The sequence below is a fragment of the Aquila chrysaetos genome, chromosome 2 (assembly GCF_900496995.4).
Source record: "Aquila chrysaetos chrysaetos chromosome 2, bAquChr1.4, whole genome shotgun sequence".
Taxonomy (NCBI): Eukaryota; Metazoa; Chordata; class Aves; order Accipitriformes; family Accipitridae; genus Aquila; species Aquila chrysaetos.
The window spans coordinates 64,460,993-64,482,913 of record NC_044005.1 but is presented as its reverse complement, the minus strand read 5'-3'; the positions used below and the strand labels follow the sequence as shown (position 1 = coordinate 64,482,913).

Here is a 21,921-nt window from a genome sequence, read left to right as displayed (position 1 = left end):
TATGTATATGAGAAGTTCATTTAAACCACCGGTGCGCTGCAGTAATAAAAAGGTGTGCCAGCATAGTTTCTGGAATGCACTTGAAAGACTTAGCAATCTTTTCATTATGTTGAAAAGGATGTGCACAATAACACAATTAATTTTGACTTGCTGAGAAAAGTAATGCAGCAGGATGTATTTCTATTGCTTGTATCGTCAGCTGTCAGGAACATTGATGGTGGAGTAACACTATTAATTAATCAATCCTCATAAAAATACTCGCATCGAGATTGGATTAGGGAGATACTTTCCATTACTTCTCGCTACCAAATAGGATGTTTTCTTAGGAGACAGAATCTGTTGGCTTTCATAACTGCATACTCATAAAGATTATGTCTATGGTAGTGATCTAAACAGGAGCAGGACATGGGCTGAAACACTGGTCTGCAGTATTGACTAATTTTCCTGCCTTCTTTTTGGCATGTTCTAACTAATAATCTACAAGATAATACTGGAGCATGATGTGGGAAATAATACAGACCAGAGACTGCTAATGCACAGTATAGGTAGGGCCAACCTATATTGGAAAGAGGAGAGCTAAGCCACTTGAATGCAGCAGTATCGTGTCAGTGACTCTCAGGGCCTGTTTTATTTACTAATATAGGTGTAGAAAACTGAGTATTTCCGGTGTTGAAGAGGGGACACTGATTTTTTTTTTCATTAGCAGATAGCAATTTAATTTTGTTTTAGGGAAAATGTTGACCTTTAAATTTTGCTAGTCAATATGCCTACTTTTCAGATACAGAAATTCAAATGTCCATTTCAAGAAAATCAATCATTTGCCTGATACTAAACTAGAATCTACTTAACACGTACAATTCCTGAGTAATTAGGATCTCAGTAGAAATAGTGTTGATTGATTGAGGAAGAAGTTAATGCTTAAAGAGCCTAGGTTAGAATACTGTCCCATATGGCCCTTTTCCAAATGTAAGATGCAGCTGAGCATAAATCTCTTCTCTTGTCAGTGCTTTTTAAAAGATACACAATTGCTGGCCTTTGTGGCTTCCACTGACATAGAAGTGTTTATTAAACTTAGCTGAGCACTATTTCGATGTTAAGTGTTGCTATTCATCAGCTCATAGTGAAAGCTTAGAAATGTATTCTGAGGTTGAAATCTGTGCAAGTGAAAGTGTTACACAAGAAGGGAGCTCTGTCAGCAATAAAAGTTATATTTCATGGAGTGCCTTTTGTTTAATATGAATTGTGCAATACCTTCTGGCACACTGCCTTCTTTCATCATTGACAGACTTCTGTCTCCTCTTCAGCCTGCGATCAGCTGTCCCTTGGGGTGGCTGCCATCTTCGGACCATCCCATAGCTCCTCAGCTAATGCTGTGCAATCCATCTGCAACGCTTTGGGTGTTCCACATATCCAGACCCGCTGGAAACATCAGGTGTCAGACAACAAGGACTCCTTCTATGTCAGCCTCTATCCAGATTTCTCTTCACTCAGCCGTGCCATCCTTGACCTTGTGCAGTTCTTCAAGTGGAAAACAGTTACTGTTGTTTATGATGACAGCACCGGTAAGGCTAAAGCTTTAGACTATGTGCAGATACATTCACATGTTCAAACAGAGGGAGGAGGGGTGTCACTACTCATATTTCTTTATTTAAGAAATCTTAACTAAATTACAAGAATTTCTGTTGGCAAGGTAGTGTATAACAAATAATGTGGATTTATTAGCATAAGTATTCTCATAAGTATGCTTCAGTTGCTGAATTCTGTGCGTTTGAGCTCACAGCTGTCAATAAATCAGTCACGCTCTATCTATGTTTTCTGCAGTGTCTTACCAGTTGCTAACAGCTATGTCTTTTGACTTTGTTTAAAACTTAAATTTTGAAGAAAAATATGGTAACCTGAAAGATGTACTAGTATGCCAGGTGAAATATGAGACCTAAATTCTAGCACTGCTTCTAGCATTAGTTAAGTTAGAAAACAAATACCATATTTGTTTGGAATTTCAGTATTTGCTTTTTTGGATAGAATTGCAGGAGGAGCCCTGATTTTAGCTGCTAGGAATTGAAACCAAAGGAAGTTTGGAGGCTTGTTTTGCAGATGAGTTACCTGAGTTAAAAATGAACTGACTCTCCAGCAGAAATATACCAGTTTGCTACCTTTCCCTTACCTCACCCTAAAATTTGTTTTGCCCTTCTGTTTTGCCTTGACAGTGACATCTTTGAAAAATGTTTTTAAAACTTAAGTTTGATTTGAGGTCTATCCTAGTGGCAGTCAGAACTAAGACCCTGGTCAGAGGAAAATCTGACTGTAATGGAAGATACAAGGAAGGTCCTTAGCCAAATGGGATATATTTAATACTTTTGGAAATGTTGCTAACTTCTTCCATGCTGGTTGAACTGTCATTGGCAAGAAAAGAGCATGGTGAGCCTCAAACCCTTCTCATGGTTCAGTGAACTGGAAGATTGTTGATACCCTTGTTACATAATGCTACTATCTATCTAAATCTGAAATAAAAAAATAAGATCAAGAAACAATGCATTACATGTGAGGCTACCTGTAGTGAAGACTAACTCTGCTAGATAAACAGCAGCTACAGCAGGACAGAATGCCTGCTTACTATTTAAGTTCAAACAAGATGTGTATATAGCTATCAAGAGATGAGAAGGGAAGAGAGATGGCAGTGCATAAAATTATTTATAACTGATTTTTTTCTTCATGTCTTTTTAAAAAAAGCAAGGCAGTGAAGTTTAGAGGCTGCCTCCCTAAAAGGTTAGCTTTTCAGACTTAAGGCAAGAAATATGTAGCTTGTTTATTCATGGTTTGGGTTTTTTTATATATATATATATATATATATATATATAATTATTATTCTTAAATGGGACAGGAAGTGAAAAAGCCTCAAATTTTAATCAAATGGTGATTGAAAAAGTTATTTGTGGTTCAGTGAAACAGTTATAGACTTAGGTTTACATAAATTGGAAATATTTCACTTTGATTTAAATAATTTGGAGACTATTTTTACAATAAACAGGTTACCTTTTAAAACAGGCCTTTCAGTTAGAAAAGTTGTATGTTTTAATGCTTTGAAACTGCTTTGCTCAATATTTTCAAGTAATTTTCTCCCCTCCTAAAAAAAAAAAAAAAAAACCCAACCAAAAGAAATATTTCATGTTTAATGGGCTCTCTAAACTCCATGTTTTCTGAAAAAGATATGTTGTTAACAGTCATGCTAGGTCTGATCTTTTCATAAAGTACATTTTCAAGTCAGGATGTAAGTAGAAATAGGAATGAAGATGGAAAAGAAGTTTTTCTTGTGTATGTTGTGATCTACTTGACCTACCTGCAACTACTGTTAACATTTAAGAGAAAAAAAAAAAAGACCATGAGCTCTTTTAAAATAAATTTTAAATAAATTTGACAATTAATAAGGAGAATGAGTTATTTAGTTTATTTAAAAAGCATAAAAATATTTCAGGAAATATTTGCATTAAATTTATATTTCTTTCTGGAGTGGCTAGACCATTCATATTATGATATTGGTTGTTCCTGCTGATAAGCAGTAATCCCAGCTACAACATCTTTTTTTTTCTTGAGATCTGTTCCTGTCTGAAAAGACAGAAAAAGGAATAAGTTTTAAAAAGGTAATCCTCTCTTTTTTTGTGGCATTTGCTGTAAGTATATTTAAATTCTACTTTTTTAAGACTGTCAGTTTCTCTTTGTTAAGTAGCATCTCCTATGGATAATTCAAAGACTTCAAAAGCACAACACACTGCTGGGAAGTCCACACCATCGCTTGCCTTTGAAGTACATATGGGAACAACTCTTAGCTATGAGAAACCGTCAATCTTAAAGAAGTAGAGTTTAAATCTTGTTAGAGCTCAACTGTAAACTGGTGGTTTTTGAAGCAAGGGGTGGTGCGAGAGGAACCTTTTGAAAGGAAGTAGTTACTTCAGCTGAAGAAGAGGTTATCTCCTGCCATGGGATAATATAAATATTCAGTTGTGAACCTAGGGCTGAAGCTGAATATGATAGTTTCAGCTAATATTTAGAAACTGTGTTGTAAGACTCCTTGTGCCATTTAAGACTTAATTTCAAATCCATTAAAATGAAGGCAACGAAGACAAAACATTTATCACTGTTTATATCTGTTTCTTCCATTTGGCCAGAGATTCCTTAATGTAAGATGGATATCATTCTTATTTTTCCCTCCTTTGTTTCTCTTTTAATCACCCACATTTTACTCTCCTTTATTGAAAAGTTGTTTAAGATGATAATGCATGCTTTATTTAATGATAATTTTAGTGTTATGCATTTCCTTTATCTGAATGCAAAATTCCCCAAAGTACACCCTTGTCAAGACAATCATATGTTGGTATAGCAGTTATAGTGATATTTTTTTTAATTGTTAAAATTAATACTACTGGGGGGACAAATTTACTTTATGTATTTCTATTATTACTTTATAAACATGGATAAAAGGGGAGATGATACTTTCATTATAGACAGGAAGAAAAGTTAGAAAACATGCATAAACTATGTCTGGATTCTTCTCAAGATAAATTATGGGGAGTTGCCCATATGCCAAAATCCTGGAAGACTGTAAGTCCATTCCAAGGGAAAGTATGATTTTTTTTTTTTTTTTTTTAAATTTTTCAAAATATCTTTATATCTTAATTGTTAGGGCTCCATTTTATGAATTCTCTAAGGAATTGTTGAAGTTTTACTTCTCTAATAAAGGAAAGATACCTCATCCACTTCAAAGCATTCTAATAACAGTCATGTCCCTGTTCTTCATTCATTCAGAATGGGATATGTCTTCTTGAGTAAACACAAATGGAAAAAGCTGTGTGGTTATTTGACACACTGCAGTCAGTAAAAGCCCATGTTAACTCTAGTGTCATTCCCAGGAATGCCCTGGGGACTGATACTTCAAGTGCACACTTCAGCTGCCTCTTGACAACGCCATTGTGTCCATTTGTATGCGATCCTCCATGCTCCTATCTTATAGGAAGGAAAGCCAGTTACGTGACTCTAATAGATAGTAGAGCATTTTCATACTGTTACACGAGGTACTCTACGTAAGCATAGATGCAATCTTCCATAGTGTTTTTGTGTGCTTTTCATTCCTTAGTATAGCTGCCTTCACAACGTCCATGTGATGAGATGTGCAACATAGACTGCCACCACTTGTATTTGATCTGGATCCAATTTGAGCTGAGACTGTGTGGTACGAAGGTGGTACAGAGGAAGTCAGTCCACAGTTAAAGCCAATTTTGAAATAAGAGAGAAATTTGGAATCCCAGGCTCCCTTTGCAATAACGAACATCTGCACATCTAAAAGATTGCCACAATGAACACCCATTACTGGGTTGTATCCCTCAATGAAATATTCTCCCTGTATTCTCTGTGGAGGAATAGCTGTACATCTTGCTACTGATTTAAGAAAAGACATAAAGAAGTTGCTTTTCATGCACTATGGGTAGCAACTAGACCCTGTCCCTAACCTTCCCCAGCTTTATGATGCAGAAATGGCTAAGTCAGAGAAGATTAACCTATGGAGTCTGGCTATTGCTCCCCATGTCAGTCTGGACCTCAGAATACTAGGTTGTTCTGTGCTGATCATACCTGCTTCACATGTTCAGGAGTCTGTCATGAGGAAAGCAGGATAACTTGGCACAGGAGAAAATGGAGGTTGTGTCATGCTGAAATAGACAGAGATGCTTCTAAAGGGATATGATCAATAACACTAGAGAGAGCAAAGATCAGGTTGAATACAGTGTAATAAGGAAGAGTCAAGCCTCTACAAATAGGATGAAGCAGATGAATAAACTAGAAAGCTTAATTCTGTCTTGTCTCAGTAAGAAGAGATGCAGTCTGTTACAGTGGGTATAAGTTAATAGAAATAAAAATGAATATAGAATGCGCAAAGGTTTTAATATTATAATAAAGCTTTCTGCCCTGGTAGTATTTTATGGAGTAGGTATTGTGACAGCAGACAGATGAGTCTGTTCTTTCAGGGAAGAAAAAATGTGTGAGTCCTTTTTCTGTGAATACTCCTGCCCCTGACTTTTTTGCATTAAATAATAGCTATACTTTGCTTCCTTCCATGATTTAGTCTCTCCCTTTATTTTAGCTCTCAAGATTTTTTTTTAATGTAGTCCATCTGTTGTGCAGACAAAAAATTGGAATGAGGCTCTAGAACACTTTTCTTGCTGGTCTGAAGATAAGTATTCCTTTCTGAGATCATTCTAAATGGCAAAGAATATTCCTTTTAAGTAGAATTTCCCATTAAAAAAACCCCAAACACCAAAACCACCACCACCCCCAACCAAACTAGCAGGATGTAATGAGAGGTTGGTTAGTTTGGGTTTTTTTCCTTAAAGTAATTTATGGTATCTTTGTTAATTAAATCCCACTAAACTGTCCCTGGATACTAATTAAGTCATTTCAGATTTACAGATTTGCTACAGTCAATTGTCTTTAAGAAAGAAAAGTGGAAAAAACAGTATGTTCATCAGCTGCATGTCCTAATGGTTTTAATTGGTCTCAAAACAGTAACTTAATTTCAAGTACATGTTCTAATCTTTGTGCTAAAGAAAAGAGACTAGATAAATTCTAAATAAGTTTGTGAATCTCAGAGAATTCCAAAACAAAGAATACATGAACAGTTAGATGCTGGGGCCCTTAAATTATGGTGACACTTGTATTGCCAACTAATGCTTTATGCAGATCAAATTGATATAAACAGGGTTCTGTGATTTTTCTTAATTAACATTTGTTTTGGTCTTGAGTGAATGAGTATAAACACAAAAAATCTGTTGCATCTATGAACAGAAGCCAAAGTAAAAGCTGGAAAAAATTACTTCAGAAATAAAAATGTTTTGTGTTGGTCTTCAGTACTGAACTCTGTGCTTTAATTCAAATGAAGGAAAAAGAAAGATGTCAATTTATTGATATTTTTACTGTAGTATACAAGTAGCATTGATTTGTAAATAAAACTACAATTTCTTTCTTGGGACCAGTATTAAAATTCACATGATCTTATTCCCAATGTACTTAGCATTGTTGTGGCCTCACCTTGAGTATTGTGTGCAGTTCTGGCCCCTACAATTTAAGAACAATGTTAAGGTACTTGAATGCATCCAGACAAAGGCAACAAAGCTGGTGAAAGAGCTGGAAGGCATGTCCTATGAGGAGTGGCTAGGGACTCTGGGCTTGTCTAGTTTGGAGAAAAGGAGGCTGAGGGGCGACCTCATTGCTCTCTGCAGCTTCCTGAGGAGGGGACGTGGAGAGGGAGGTGCTGAGCTCTTCTGCCTCGGATCCAGTGATAGGGCACGTGGGAAGGGTTCAAAGCTGTGCCAGGGGAGGTTCAGACTTGACATTAGGAAGCATTTCTTTACCGAGAGGGTGGTCAAACACTGGAACAGGCTTCCTAGAGAGGTGGTCGATGCCCCAAGCTTGCCAGTGTTTAAGAGGCATTTGGACAATGCTCTTAATAACGTGCTTTAACTTTTGTTCAGCCCTGAAGTGTTCAGGCAGTTGGACTAGATGATCGTTGTAGGTCCCTTCCAACTGAACAATTCTATTCCATATTTCACATATCTTATTTCCAGGTATCTTACACCCTGTGGTTTGTTGTGTGTGTTCGTTTTTGTTTGTTCTGCTCCCCCCCCCTTTTTTTCCTTGTACTACTAATAAGAAAGAATACTGACCTTTGCAGTTAATATAACTTTACACAAAAGTGAAATAAATATCTTGGGGGTAAATTGGATGTGGGATGATGGTAGGTGGGCAACAATGCTAAAAGATTAAGGAAAAAAAGTTTGTAAGTGATTCAAAGTAAATCTTGGCTAGGGAGAAAATTTCTCTTCAAGGAGAATATAAATAGCGCACTATAAAGATGTGAAAAGGTGTTCAAGAAACTTTAGAGAACAGGCAACTGAAAAGGTGGATATAAAATGAGATGGTCTGAAAAGGCCTTCTCTCCTGGTTTCAGCTGGGATAGAGTTAACTGTCTTCCTAGTAGCTGGTACGGTGCTATGTTTTGAGTTCAGTATGAGAAGAATGTTGATAACACACTGATGTTTTCAGTTGTTTCCAAGTAATGTTTAGTCTAAAGTCAAGGATTTTTCAGCTTCTCAAGCCCAGCCAGCGAGAAAGCTGGAGGGGCACAAGAAGTTGGCACAGGACACAGCCAGGGCACCTGACCCAAACTGGCCAATGGGGTATTCCATACCATGTGACATCACATCTAGTGTATAAACTGGGGGAAGTGGGGGCGGGGGATTGCCGCTGGGGGACTAGCTGGGTGTCGATCGGTGGGTGGTGAGCAATTGCGCTGTGCATCATTTGTACATTCCAATCCTTTTATTATTACTGTTGTCATTTTATTAGTGTTATCATTATCATTATTAGTTTCTTCTTTTCTGTTCTATTAAACCATTCTTATCTCAACCCACGAGTTTTACTTCTTTTCCCGATTTTCTCCCCCATCCCACTGGGTGGGGGGGAGTGAGTGAGCAGCTGCGTGGTGCTTAGTCGCTGGCTGGGGTTAAAACACGACACCTTCTTGTCTCTGTTTTTCTGTAAATGAATTAAGCAACATCTCAATTTATGTGAAAAGCTGTTCTCCTTTATAAACGCATCTGTATAACTAAGGCCTATTCCTAGCGGAATGAGAAAGAAGGAATTAAATTAGTTGAGCATGCTGTATTTGAATGTTTAACAATTGATACAATAACAGTGCGTTTCACCTGAGTTCAGAAGACAAGATTTCAATTTAGGTGATATAGAACAGAAACTTACAAACTGACATGGCTGGCATGCAGTAGAATATATTTCAGGTTTGAAATTTTGATTTGGAAGGGTAAAGTTTGTTCAAGAATAGACAACAGGCAGAAATAGGGAGAGATTTCTTAAAGATAATCTGGGGTGCTCAGTCCACAATACAGTAGGAGACATCTGTTGGGAGCAACAGGGTAATTATAAAAAGCACAAAGGAGTATTGCTATTGTGATTTGAATTGCTGTGGATCAAGATCCAAAACAAACCACTAAACCATGAAAATTAAGTGGACAAGGCTTTTTCTTCCTATCCTTTTTAGAATCATCTAACAAAATTAACAAAGGTAAGGTTTTAATATCAACAAATATCTCAAACTAGGTGTTTACGGGGAAAAGGAGCATAGAAGGGCACGGTTTGTACAATATTCTTAGAAAGACATTATAATATATGTTGACTTTTTAAATACTGAAAATACTGAATGCCCATGTATAAGATATTCTTGTGATATTTCTGATACTGAATCAATGCCTGGGAATGGAAAATAATGGTTTATTATTAGGGAAGTGCAAAACAGCAAAATATACTGAATAGAATTCAAGAAAGTGAATGTCATTAAAACTGGAATTTCTGCCAACAGAATTAGTTGGAGTCTAAACCAAAGAAGATTCAGATCAGTTGATGATTTATTAAATAATACTGAAATTGAATAAAACAAAACAACAGTTGTCAAGGGACCTAAGTTTTCAAATCAATTGAGTAAGACACTTTTGAAAAACTTTGAAATGAAGCAATCTTAGATCTGTTAATAATTACCTTTTGAGAGCTCATGAATGATAAGTGAAGTTCTGGAAGTCTGGAAAAGGTAGACAAGCTCAGATTTATTGCAACTTAGATATTTGTCCAAATTTTGAAGTACATTTATCTTGGTTCCTTCTGTTCACTTAACATCTAAATCATCCACCTATTCCTAATAACTACTTTCCTAACTTGGAACCTGCTTAAAATTGGGTAGAAGAAAGTGAAGTTATAGTATGATGGTTTGTTTGCTTTTTTTAATAGACTGGTCAGCTGAATTTCTATTCCTGGAAAAGTGCTGGAAAAATAAATTATTTACTTTTAAACACTTAAAAGGTCTCAAAGTGATGAGTAACTATTAAGTTTGCTTTATCAAGAGCAAATAATGTAAAACTTCCTCCTTCAACAGATCAACATGCCTTGTGGGTAAGGAAAATGCAGTAGATGTGATAAATATGGAGTTAAGAAAGTCATACTGTTCAAAGTGACATTCTTATATGCCAATTAGAGAAATAGGTTCCTTATGCAACTGTTGTCAAATGGATGCAAAAAAGAGCAATAAGGCCTAAATAGATTGGTTACGGCTTACTGCAAAACTAAAAAGAAATACTTAAAAGGTTCATTTTCAGGTATGAAGAGTATACAAATTACATATGCAAGTAATAAGCTCAGAAGTTACAATAGTCTAGAAAATATGATTAAAGTATTTTAATAGTTATCTGTCGAACATAAGATGTGGTCATTGTGGATAAGCCAACAATGGCATTACAAGAAAGAAAGCGTGAAGTTGTACTCAGATGTATGACCTGGAATTTCATGTGTAAGAAATTCCCAGGTAATTCCAATTTAATCTGCATACGAAAGGCATCACACCATATTGCATTGCTCTTTGTAGCAGATCTCAAGAAAGATGAGGGTTCTTCAGATCAGAGGCTTAGGAAAACATGACCTGGGAGGAGAGACTAAAAGAGTGTTGGTTTAGTCTAGGGGAAGTAGACAAAAAGGTCTTGCAAAAGGAAACAAACTATCCTCTATGTTAAATGGCAGAGTTAAAGACATGTTCAAAATTGTAGCAGAAATTATTTAGCTAGGAACATTTAGGTTAGAACAAAATAACAAGTATTCTTGAAACGCTGTGGAAACTCCATCTCATGAGGTTTGGTGGTTTGTTGTCGGTTTTGCTGGACAGAACAAAAAGACAGGTAATGGTGACCTTTTAAGGCTGCTATCAGGACTATTCCTTACCACTGATGCCGACTAATGTCTCTATCAAATGTGCAGAAATACTAAATTATAAACTACTATTCAGTTACTCCATTGATAGTGATTCCTCAAATTGGATTTATATTACATGACATTTAGTTGAAAACTATACCTGTGTGTATTTTTGTATATTTATACTGTTTTGACTTGTGCAATTTTAACTAGCATATATTCTGGTTCTACAAAGCAGATGCAGAATTCACAGTACTGGTTGTTCTTGAAGGGCTGGCTGGGTAACCTCTCTGCAAGTAAATGAACTTGTATATAAATCCTATCAAAGATACAGAGTGGGATGGGATAGCTTAGCACAGCATGTTAAATAGAGATTTTAATTAATTTTTCTGAAAAGAAAAGTTAAATGTCATCAAGTTAAACAGAATGCATGAGTCCAGCCCATCTTTCAGGAAAACATGTACCACAGCCCGCCACCCCGTTTTGGCCAAGAATTGAATTTGGACTTACTGCAACAAGACATGGTATTAAAAAAGAAAATTGTAAGTTTAAAATAAAAACAAAATAAATCCATAAGGTACTTTAGAGTATTTTTCTATAAGCCTAAAGAACAGAAGAGGTAGTATTTCCAGAAATTATTGCATTAACAATGAACATATTCCAAATGGTACTTTAAATTTTTTTGCTTTTGTGGGTTTGAATAAACATAAGAATTTAAATATTACAGAAAATTGGCTAGGGAACTTATGATCAAAACAATTCCTTCATGAAGACTGGAAAATTTTATTCACTATTTTCAAATATAGAAAAATGTGACAGGAAAACTATTTAAGTGAAAAATGAAAACAGGAAAATGGAGACATAATCAGTATCACATCTTGCATGGGGCATAAATTTGAATTCACATTTATCCAAACTTAACTACACTTTTACTCCTACTTCAGTATTACATATTTTGTCCTCTGCTTGGATGAACACTGTGAAATGCACTTAAGATGCCAACCCCTTTGTGAATTGCTCTACATCAGTCTCAGCTCAAATATTCCCATCTTAATACATTTTAGCTTCAAATACAGATTTTTCTTCTCTCTTGCCCTCTTACCATTTTTTGTAGCAAAAACATAACTGCTTTTGTTTCCAAGAATAAATGTGCTTACCTAGTGTAAATTACAGTTTAGAATGTTCATTTATGTTTCTCTTCCAACCAAGTCCATTTTGATTTCTAGTAGATATTATTTTTTAATTTAGTTTTGTATAGTTTGATACAAAAGTGATATTTCTGTGGTATAGCTAGAAATTGCTAATGTATTCTCCTGCTTCTTTTATCATTGATTCTGACAGTTTTGACGAAAGGTGTTTTGTCCTTTGACTGTAGGAGATATCTCTTTTCCTCTTCACCCTCATTAAACTGCACTGCTCATAGATGACGGAGCGCGACAGTCAGCCACTTGAGAGATCATACTTCACACTATTACAAGAATTCTTTCGAAATGCTGAGGACTGTTAATTGTCATTGCTGTCACCATCATCACACTGAATTAAAGATAAAGCTTTCTGAAAATGTTAAAAAAACATGTTCAGAAAACTGAGTAATAACAGTATTTCAAATCAGGTGTATCATAATAGAGCCACATATGTAAAGGAATGTTACATGTTGCTGGAGACCAGAAAAACATGGCAAATCTAATATAAAAGGCTTAATGTTTTCTTAATTTTCAATATTTTCTTCAAATAAATTATTTTTTTCCTTATATTTTCACACATTAGGTGCAGAGGTGAGGGAAGGAATGGACAGTTCCCTTTTTTTTTTTCCTAGCTGCTGTATGCTGCAGCTGCTAAGTACTCAGGTGGTATGAAAAAACCCTTATTTTCTTCACCTTGTTATGGTGATCTTCAAGATCAAAACCTTTGCATGAACTGAAGGCCTTTTCTGAACTTCAGCACCACATTGATTCCCTCTTGTGGAACTGTGTGGGATGGGGTAGAGGGCTTTTTTTCACTGCAGTGCTGAAAAGCCATTATTAGAAAAGAATTGTTACTGGAAATAGGCTGAATTGGGATTGGCTATTTGAAACTAACTATAAAAGACATTCGCACCCGTGCTCTGACGTGCTCACTTAGCATATTTAAGGAAAACAATAAAGCTGATTATTGCCTTGCACTTCAATTACAGCTGGTTATGCTGAAACAGCAGTAAAATGGATTTAACATTCAGATGCTGAGACCCAAGACACAGAAAAATTAAATGATATGCACAGTTATCAGAACAGAAATCTGACTGTGCAGTTAGACTTGGATCTCTGGTTTTCTTGTTCAATGATTTTTAACCCTAAGGCTAGTCTCTCCTATACATGCCATTTTAGTAATCTCAACCTCCATATTAATTATGAATGTAATTTTAAACACTTCTGCTTTCCTGTACTAAGTAATTATTTCAAAATAGAAATTTCTTTTAGTCTAAAAAAGTTTTTTTCTGTCTTTAGTCTAGACACTTTTAGATCTTTCATAATAATGAGGTTTGTACTTTAAATACATATACATACGTGCACACACATGTCTAGTTAAAAACACAGTTCTGCCTTCTTTTGTTTGTTTTAGAAAGGAGCATTTTTCTCAGATATTAGTATTACTGTGCTCTGTGTCCTCCTGAAATACACCACTGGTTATATCAGCATAATTTTGTGGAAGTGCAGGTCAAGGAATGAAAGAAAAGTCCCCTCAGTCTGGTGACACATACTCATACCATTTATATGATCACTGTTGATCCTAGGTTCTCGAACAAAGTAGCCTCTGTTGAGCTGACATTGACCAAAAATGGGTAAGACTGCTGGAGATAAAGGTTAAAGGTCTTGACTCAGGTCCATCCTTCCACATACAAAGTAAGGATCACCTGAAGTTTGGGGACTGGACTTTCTTTCCTAATGTGCCCAGAGGCTGCTAATTACTATACCTGAGCATGCAGTTGAATCCTAAAGTGTGGATGTGAAGGCAAACCAGGTATCAACTCTCTAACACTGAGCCTTTAAAGTTCAGGTCAAATTTTGAACCAAAGACATTCAAATATGTCCCTCCTTACCATACACACTTCATCTTTGAATTAGTTTACTTCTAATAAAGGAAACAGTAAAGCCTTTAACATGAAAATAAACATCTAAGATACTGCTGTTGCATGGTTCTAAATATTGAGCTTTGGAGCTCATGTAAAACTATCTGATTGTCTTGATAAATGTCCAGCTGTGTGTGACACAGAATAGCACACACCTCAATATGTCAGCATGAGGGCAAGATGAATATTGGGAGACTGCATCATAGCCACAATTATGGAGAGGTTTAGAGAGAGGCATAGTTCTTAGCCCTAGAAATCTTGTTTCAGCAGACAATTAAGTCAGTAAATGGATTGCTGCCATCAGTACCATTATTCTACGTGGAAGTTTTGTATCTGGAGCAGAAGATTTAGTCTCAGTCTAGTCCAGACAATAAGCACTCTGAGAAGATGCTGATTTGGGAAAAGAAATGCCAGGAGACAACTAGCTACCTAAGCTGAAAAGTTTTCTTTGAATACTGGCATGGCTACATGCCAAGAGATAGTTTTTGAAAACTATTTTCAGTTGGAAATAATGTAATTTTTATTTGTCCTCTCATACTTGGTGACCCAGAACTGGCTTTTCAGTGTGACTAAAACTTCTTTTCAGTGATATGCTCAAAAGAAATATATTTCCTCAAAACACTCCCCCCCCCCCAACCCCCCCCCCCCCAACCCCAAACAACACAACTTGATGATCAAATTATTTTTTCTAAAAACATAAACTGCTGGTTTTGAAGCACTGTACCTTCTTTAAGTGTGTTTGTATAGCTGGAAGGCCACATATAGGGATAGTGAAGCTTGCAATAAATTCATCAAGATATGATAGTACATGTCAACATAGTCTAAGGGTGTTCTGATTTATAAACAGGAGTTCTTCTGTATCTCTGAAGAAGAGTTGGGGCAGTAGGTCACTACTCTATGCTTTGATAAGGAGATAAGTACATAGTTACAGGTAGCTTGACATTACAGAGCCTCTATACATCTACGCTTTTTACCCCAGAAGGAAATGTTGCCATCCAAACAGACCTCCAGAGTTCATTCTGGCAAATACTATTATTATCACGAGTGACTAGTGTATCTTGGCTTGCCCTAATGAATCTAATTTTGAAATTTTTAGCTGAAGTTATTCTAAACAGAGCAGCCATATTTCTTGACAAAGGGCTTGTTAAATAGAATTTGCTTTGGCAAAACTGCTACTGAAGTCAGTTACCAGATACTTTTCCTCCTTTCTTCTGATACAGTGCTATCACTTTCCTGGTAGGAATCAAGATTAACAATAAAAAAATAATTTAAGTCAACGTAATGTTTCTTCACATCACCTCCACTAATTGTGCTTTTTTAATATTGCAGATTGCAAGTGGCATAAAGCTCTAATACAGTAATATCTGTAATATATATAGATACACACACACACACACACGTAGTGTTCTGATTACTCTCCAACGCTTCAACTACAACACTGAAAAATCCTGCTAAAATGTTGGACTCTAAAGCTGGTAATAAGGAGCTGTAGTAATTATGTTTACAGTAAGAAGATAAATTTTTCTGGATTACGTATCTTAAAGCTCTTCCTCCATTAAAGACAGTTCACACCATTGGTACTGTATTTAAATGGGTTTAATATAAATGACGACAATTTTAAGGATGCTTTACGCTGCCGGAAGTGGGTGAAATGATGTTAATGTAGTAAAAAGGCTAAATATGGAAAGTTGAGAAAGGTCCATCAAGCTGTCTTTTCCCTTCATCTTTATTTTCTCTGTATTTTTCTTAATGGTGTTTCTGTATTATGCTGTTATATCCAAAGAACATGGAACAGCCCACTGTTTTTCTTTTTAATCCTTTCACTAGAGGTGTTTTTTACTAGAGGACAAGGATGGTAACACTGATCTTGAGAATTTATGGATAATCTGTTCAGGATGTTCAATATCTGTGAATCATTTTATAGCAATGAACTGTTTTGGTTGATGTGAAGCATTCTATCAATATCCAATAAACTGGCATTCTCCTCCCTTCTACCCATACCCCTTTCAAAGACCAATACACAATGATATTTTTCTGAGAAATAACCAGAAAAACTGGGCAGGGGGCTGTCAGGGAAGGAGAATAGTACAGAGAGGTGTGAGAGGAAACAATTTGCTGAAAATAGAGAAACTATTCTAGTAACTCTGCAAAGCAATATATTATTATTTTTGAAGTTTTTGAGATTCTGAAGATAGGAGTAGCCTTTAAAAGGGCATTAGTGTTCTTTTGTACAGAAAAAGGTTCATGTGTTCAGCCTATTGCAAAGCGCATTTGCTTGCATTCTTCCTGTGCAGCACAAAGGCAGCATTAACGGAAATGATAAATAGTTTGATGAGCAGGCCAGGTGGCATAGCAATGGCTTGCAAGACTGCTGAGCTGGAGACACAGGTTTTAAAACAAACTTGGGGCTCTTGCTTCCTGGACTGGTTGAAGTTGAACATGTCGAGGAGGTAATGTGATTGATCTCTTTGGAGGAAGATGCCAGCTGGAGAGCTCACAAACTGCTCCTTCAGGATTCTCCTTAAAGATGAATTGATGGCAGCTTCTGAAAAGAGTTACTCACACCGCATTCTTCCCAGCCATTCAGAGGTAAGACTCTATCACAGTGGCTGCTAAAAGAAGGAATTGAGAGTTTAAAGGGACAGGAAAAAGGTGTCCCTGGTGAAAGAAACTGCAGGAAGTACATTCCCAAAATGCAGCTATTATTTCTATGATGTTGTAAAATAGATTATTTTTTTTTTAGGAGCTTGTCCACACAAATGGTTGGTTTTTTTTTTTTTTTTTAAATTACACTGGGATCCTGTAATGCTAATAAAATAAGAGGTCAGCATTTAATCTGAGGGCTGTACTTAATTTTATATTGTAAATCAGTTGTTTTAAAAATATTCCAGGCTGAAATTTGTGCTTTTGTGTTGACAAATATTTCCTCAAAATCATGGTGAAGAAAGGACTCGCTTTGTCCTTAGCTTCATTGTACTTGTAGTGCTCATATTATGTTCCTTTTTTTCATTGGAGGCTCTGGTACCTCTTTTTCTGATTAGCTACATATGAGCTACATACGTGCCCTTTTGAAACTGTCCCTTGCTAATCCAGAGACGTTATTTCTCAGTGCGTGACAGCTTGTTACTTTGATCTTGAATAACCAACTTGTCCATTTCCTCTAATATCAGACAACAGCAATGAAAATTACTTTGGGATTAACAGGAGCTCAGAAGCTTAGAGTTAATGTATAAATACCCTATGCTTGTTTGACCTAAAACTACTTTGGCCCTTAGCCATATGCATAGAGGGTAGAAGGGTAGAAGTGGAGTCCCCCAGGCAAACTGGACACAGTAGGAAGAAGCAGTCTGCCTTGAGTCTCAGGAATCTCACTCATCCAAATGGGCCATAACAGTATTAGGAAAAAGTGAAAATACAGACAGAACAAATTTTGGCAACATCTAAAATTGAAAGCAAACAATGAATTTGACTGACTTCACCTGATGTATTCAGGACTATATCTTAAAGAGACTAAATATGGTAGAGCTCATTTTTGGTTACTGGAAGGCACTAGTTTCACTGTAAAAAGCCTTAAACTTATGATGTCTTATAGCTGTGAAAAACTGAACTCCAAACACAGACTGTTACTATAATGATAGCAGCAAAATTTATTTATGCCATATGTGGATTGTCTAGTCACTTCTCAGCTGTGCGATGATTTGAACCCAGGGACCTTTTTTGGCCATCGTACCTACTTTTCCTGCAGAAACCAGGACGTTAGGGTGTGGTGGGGAGGAGAAGATCAGTGACAACTAGGAGTTGGGAAGCAGTTATTTTCCACTGCCGGACCCAGGTACTGCAGTTTACACGTAGGAGCTTGTTCTTTTAGGTTATATCTTTTCAGTGCTTAATTTTTTCCTTGGTTACAAATAATGACCCACTGTTCAATATTTAACCTGGAAAAGAAGGGGGTAAAAATTAAACTGTTCAAAACGGTTGGAAAACACTGCAGGCAAAACGTTCCAGAGTCAGGTGTTTTTACCTAATTACTTTTAAACACAAGCTTCCGATCAGTTATTTTGTTAGTGAGAAAAAGGGCGCAATTACATAAATACGTACCTTTCCCCTCCGTAGGAAGGAAGAAAAGACCGTGTGTATTGTCACTGCAGGTTACACGCAGCCCACGGACGTTTACCCTGGCAGCTGACTGCGAGGGGCCAGCAGGTTCAGGCCGTCTGCCGCAACAGTTTCTGCCGCGTTGTGTGTAACGGCTTTACCTGCCGTTCCGGGCTGCAGCCTCCCCGGCTGCCTCTACACCGGCGTGAGGCGGCCGCGGCCCGCCTGCCCGCCTGCCTGCCGGCCCGCCCGCCTGCCGGCCCGAGTCCGCGCCCCCGCCTCAGGCGGCCCCTGCTGTGGCGAGGCGCGCGCTGCCTCCCTCGGAGGGGGCGCCTCCAGGCCTGAGGGGCGGCCGGTGCCTGCCTTCCGTGGCGGTGAGCGGGGCTGCCTCCCTTGGGCGCCCACGGGGATCTTTCCCCCGCGGTCTAGGTTGGCTCAGGGCCGTCTGGAACCAGCTGTGACCGGCGCCGGGCAGGTCAGGACGCAGCCCCTTGTGCCTTGCACAGGGGATGAAGTCCAGCGTGCTTCGACTCCGGTGCCTTCATCCAGGCACAGCGGAGAGGAAAAGGTAAAGAGAATGCTCTTTTTTGGTTTTGTTTTGGTTTTGCGTGTGGGTTTTTTGTTACTTTTCAGATTAATTATGCCATTTTTGTTCAGGGAATTCGTTTGGTGGTTTTTATGTTCTAGGAAAACTAGGCTGCTCTTCACCCACTTTATGTAACACAAATGCTAGGTACAGTGTGGAAGGAGACTTTCAGCCTTTGATTTATATTTGCGAGAGCCTGCTTTTGAAAGTGTGATCCAGGCCTGGAAAGCCTTTACTCAGTCTCAGTTCCCACTAATGCCTGAGTGAGGAAATGCTGCTTCTCAGCACTTTACCCACCAGCACTCTGACAGAGAAGTAGAAGTACCAGAGAGGTATGCTCAGCACTGTCTGGTTTTTTTATTCCGTGAGGTGTTGCTCAGCAGCGAGGAGCCGTAGGGTGACTGTAGTAGTGGTACTTGCCACCTGTGACACAGCTTCACGGTAGCTCCCCACACCACACGCTCTCCGCAGAACGGTGTGTCTGGGGGCTCCACGTGGGAGGTGGCAGCCCTTGTGAGTGAGGGGGTTTTGTTTTCTGAAATCATTCCTGTTGAGAGCCTAGCAAGCTGGAAACTGTTAGACTTGCGCCAGCAAGGATTTATTTTTTAAGTATGGATGAGGATGAACAAATATTCCTTGCAGCGGATGGCCTGGTGGACTACTGAAGTGAGTCATTTAGTAGACTGGAACATGTTTTGTGCTCTGCATAATTCATTTGAACTTAATAAATGCTGGTGGCTGGAAACACAATGAAAAATACATGTTAAAATCTTAAAAATGAAAGTGTGTGTTAACTGTAACTATTACTAAAATTAAGTATTCTGCTATATGTAGAAGCTATGAGCAACAATACTACACATTAAAAGCTCAAGGTTGCTTTTTTTATTTCACATTGATGAGGACAGGAGAAAAACCTTAGCTTTAAACCACCTGGAATTTTTTTATGTCTCAGATTTGCTTTATCTTAAAAATATGTTTTGAGAAAGCTCATTGGTTACTATTTCTGTGTCCTGACAGTTGTTGAAGGTATACTTCATTTGCTTGCATGCACGCCTCTACTGACCCAGCACTGAGGTCCGGTCAGTGCACTACAGAGGTGTGTATTCACAGGTTTTCTTTCCCCCATTCTCACACTCAGGTTCCTCCAGTAGCTTCTACAGCTTTTGTACTGCATTCACAGTGTGGTGCTTTGTGTACTGCTCATCGCTTCTCTCTCAGGTAACCTAGCAAGCAGACACTGTACTTACCATAGTATTCTCCTTCACAGTTTTTAATTGCTCTGCTATTACAGGTGCTTCCTGCATCTGTAAATCTTCTATTTCAAATTTTGGTGGGATTTTTTCTTTCTCTGGGATAGCCCAGTCATGACAAGATTTATGAAGAGGAGGACTTTCTTTTTTTAATTCCTGAACAGCCCAGTTAGGCTCTTGAGGAGAGCATGAAGTGATGTGCACTTTGTTCACCTTCTTGGGTAATGCTCTGAAACAGAACAAATCTTGGAAGAAAGTTTTTGAATTGTTGGCTCTCACCCCCTGCAGTTTTTTTGTCAGCCATATAGTAGATGTTTAATTCGTAAGAATATTTTAAGACATTTACTTCACAAGCTCCTGTAGGCCACAAAACACTTCTCGCTGTTCTGTAACAAACCTTGGACCTACAGTAAAAGACCAAAACTGTATTGCATTGGTGCAAGAAATGGAGATAGGTCAAGGGAGCTGTCAATTTGTAATGTCCTACATTTGTTTACTAAAATTTTGGAACATATGGACTTGTTAGAGAGAAAAGCAGCCTCCCCTTTTCCCTTACTTCCATCCCACCTTAACATTCCTTGACAATCTTAACTGTCCATCCTGTCTCCAAAGGTGTAACAAAGGTGATTGTGTAACACCTGAGAATGTAAGTAAAACATACAAATCAGGCACTTTGTCCTTCTAAGTAAACCACACATTGAAAGAGCAAACAGTTTGCAGTCAAGAAAGAACAATCAGATTTCCTTGTAACACTTGATGTATTAAAAATACTCAGTACAGTACTTGCACAGAAATCTTGAACTTCGTGAATCACTTTAATGTCTTATGCAATAAGATTAATTTCACAGTCACTTCCACAAACATGGTAAGTTTTGTTCTGGAGTGGTTCTGATTACCAAACTTGCACAGTGGAGTAAAGCTGCTTTTGTCTCTTGCTGTTCTTGAAAAGTGGTTCAGTATAGAAATACGAGAACAGGGACTAAAGCCCAGGTGTTTCCTCTCTCAGATGACTGTCATAACCATCATGCTAACAAGTGTCTGTTTGTCTCCTACTGAGTAACTCCAGCTGCATCTTTGGATAACAGTGCACTTAAGAGCAGCCTGTAATACTTTATTCGTTCCTCGCCTCCTGAATAAAATAAAAATTGATTTCTCTGGAAAAAGAAAAAGGCCAAATATATTTCAGATTACAAAAATCCTGAGAGAAAAGTCATCATGTTATTATTCAAAAACAACTGCATGGGTGAGACACAGTTCTCGTTTTCCTCATTCTGTGTAGATGCATATTTTGTAATCATTGCCTCCATTTGTGACTCAAAGAGCAGTGCAGTTTCGAATCTCCTAATCTTCAATTTCTTTTAGCATATTTTCACCAGTAATGTTTATTTTTTAAATAACTTTCCATTTTTCTGTACATCTCATGGATATGATTTTTTGAGCAAATTGTAGACTTCTCATCTTTGGCAGTTTACTTAATGCTCTCCCTTTGGGAGATCAATGCTTGTTTTGTGAAACAGATTATAATCTCTTTCCTACCACCTATCTATGACATAAAGCTGTGTTTAAGAGTTTCCTGTTGTTTTAATCTCCTGTACTCACAGTGGTTTCTAGTTGTGATGATCTGCTGCAAGGAACGATGAAGGTTCATGGCAAATATTCAGTGTGACATAGAACTTTTTCCACTAAACATTACTTGAAGCTTGAAATACAACTCATCACAGAAGTCCCCATTAATATCTGAATACTTCAGGTGTATAAGGTCCTGAAGATGTCTGCACATTCAGATTCTTATCCCCTGCCCCAAATTGGCCATTTTTCCCCCGTCTTCTTGCTCTTAAGTGTGATGTAAGTGGTTCAGATAGATGCGTGTCTCTAGTTCACATACTGACAGCTCATGTATCAGCTTTAGACACTGTTGTCTGTTATATGGCAACACATTTTGCAGCGTTATTTGATTCAAACTAACGTGGCTATTTGGAAAGGCTGTCTTTCTGTCTGTCTTCTCAGTCGTGTTTGACTAGTGAGCACCAAAAGCCAGGATTTCTTTTTTCTGGCAGAGAGTGTCATACTATCTGTCCCATATTGCCATTCTT

General features: G+C 37.7%; 1 protein-coding gene across 7 annotated transcripts in view; it reads left to right on the top strand.

The window, feature by feature from the left end:
* Nucleotides 1-21,921, top strand: part of GRIK2 (glutamate ionotropic receptor kainate type subunit 2) — a 480,740-nt gene that overhangs the window by 188,234 nt on the left and 270,585 nt on the right. For 6 of the 7 annotated variants that reach the window (XM_030042616.2, XM_030042625.2, XM_030042654.2 and 3 more), the window contains one exon: nt 1,305-1,562. The exons of the other annotated variant lie outside the window; for it this stretch is intronic. In XM_030042616.2, coding sequence (XP_029898476.1) covers nt 1,305-1,562 — 258 coding nt within the window. The remainder of the gene's footprint in view (nt 1-1,304; nt 1,563-21,921) is intronic. 7 annotated transcript variants of the gene reach the window in all.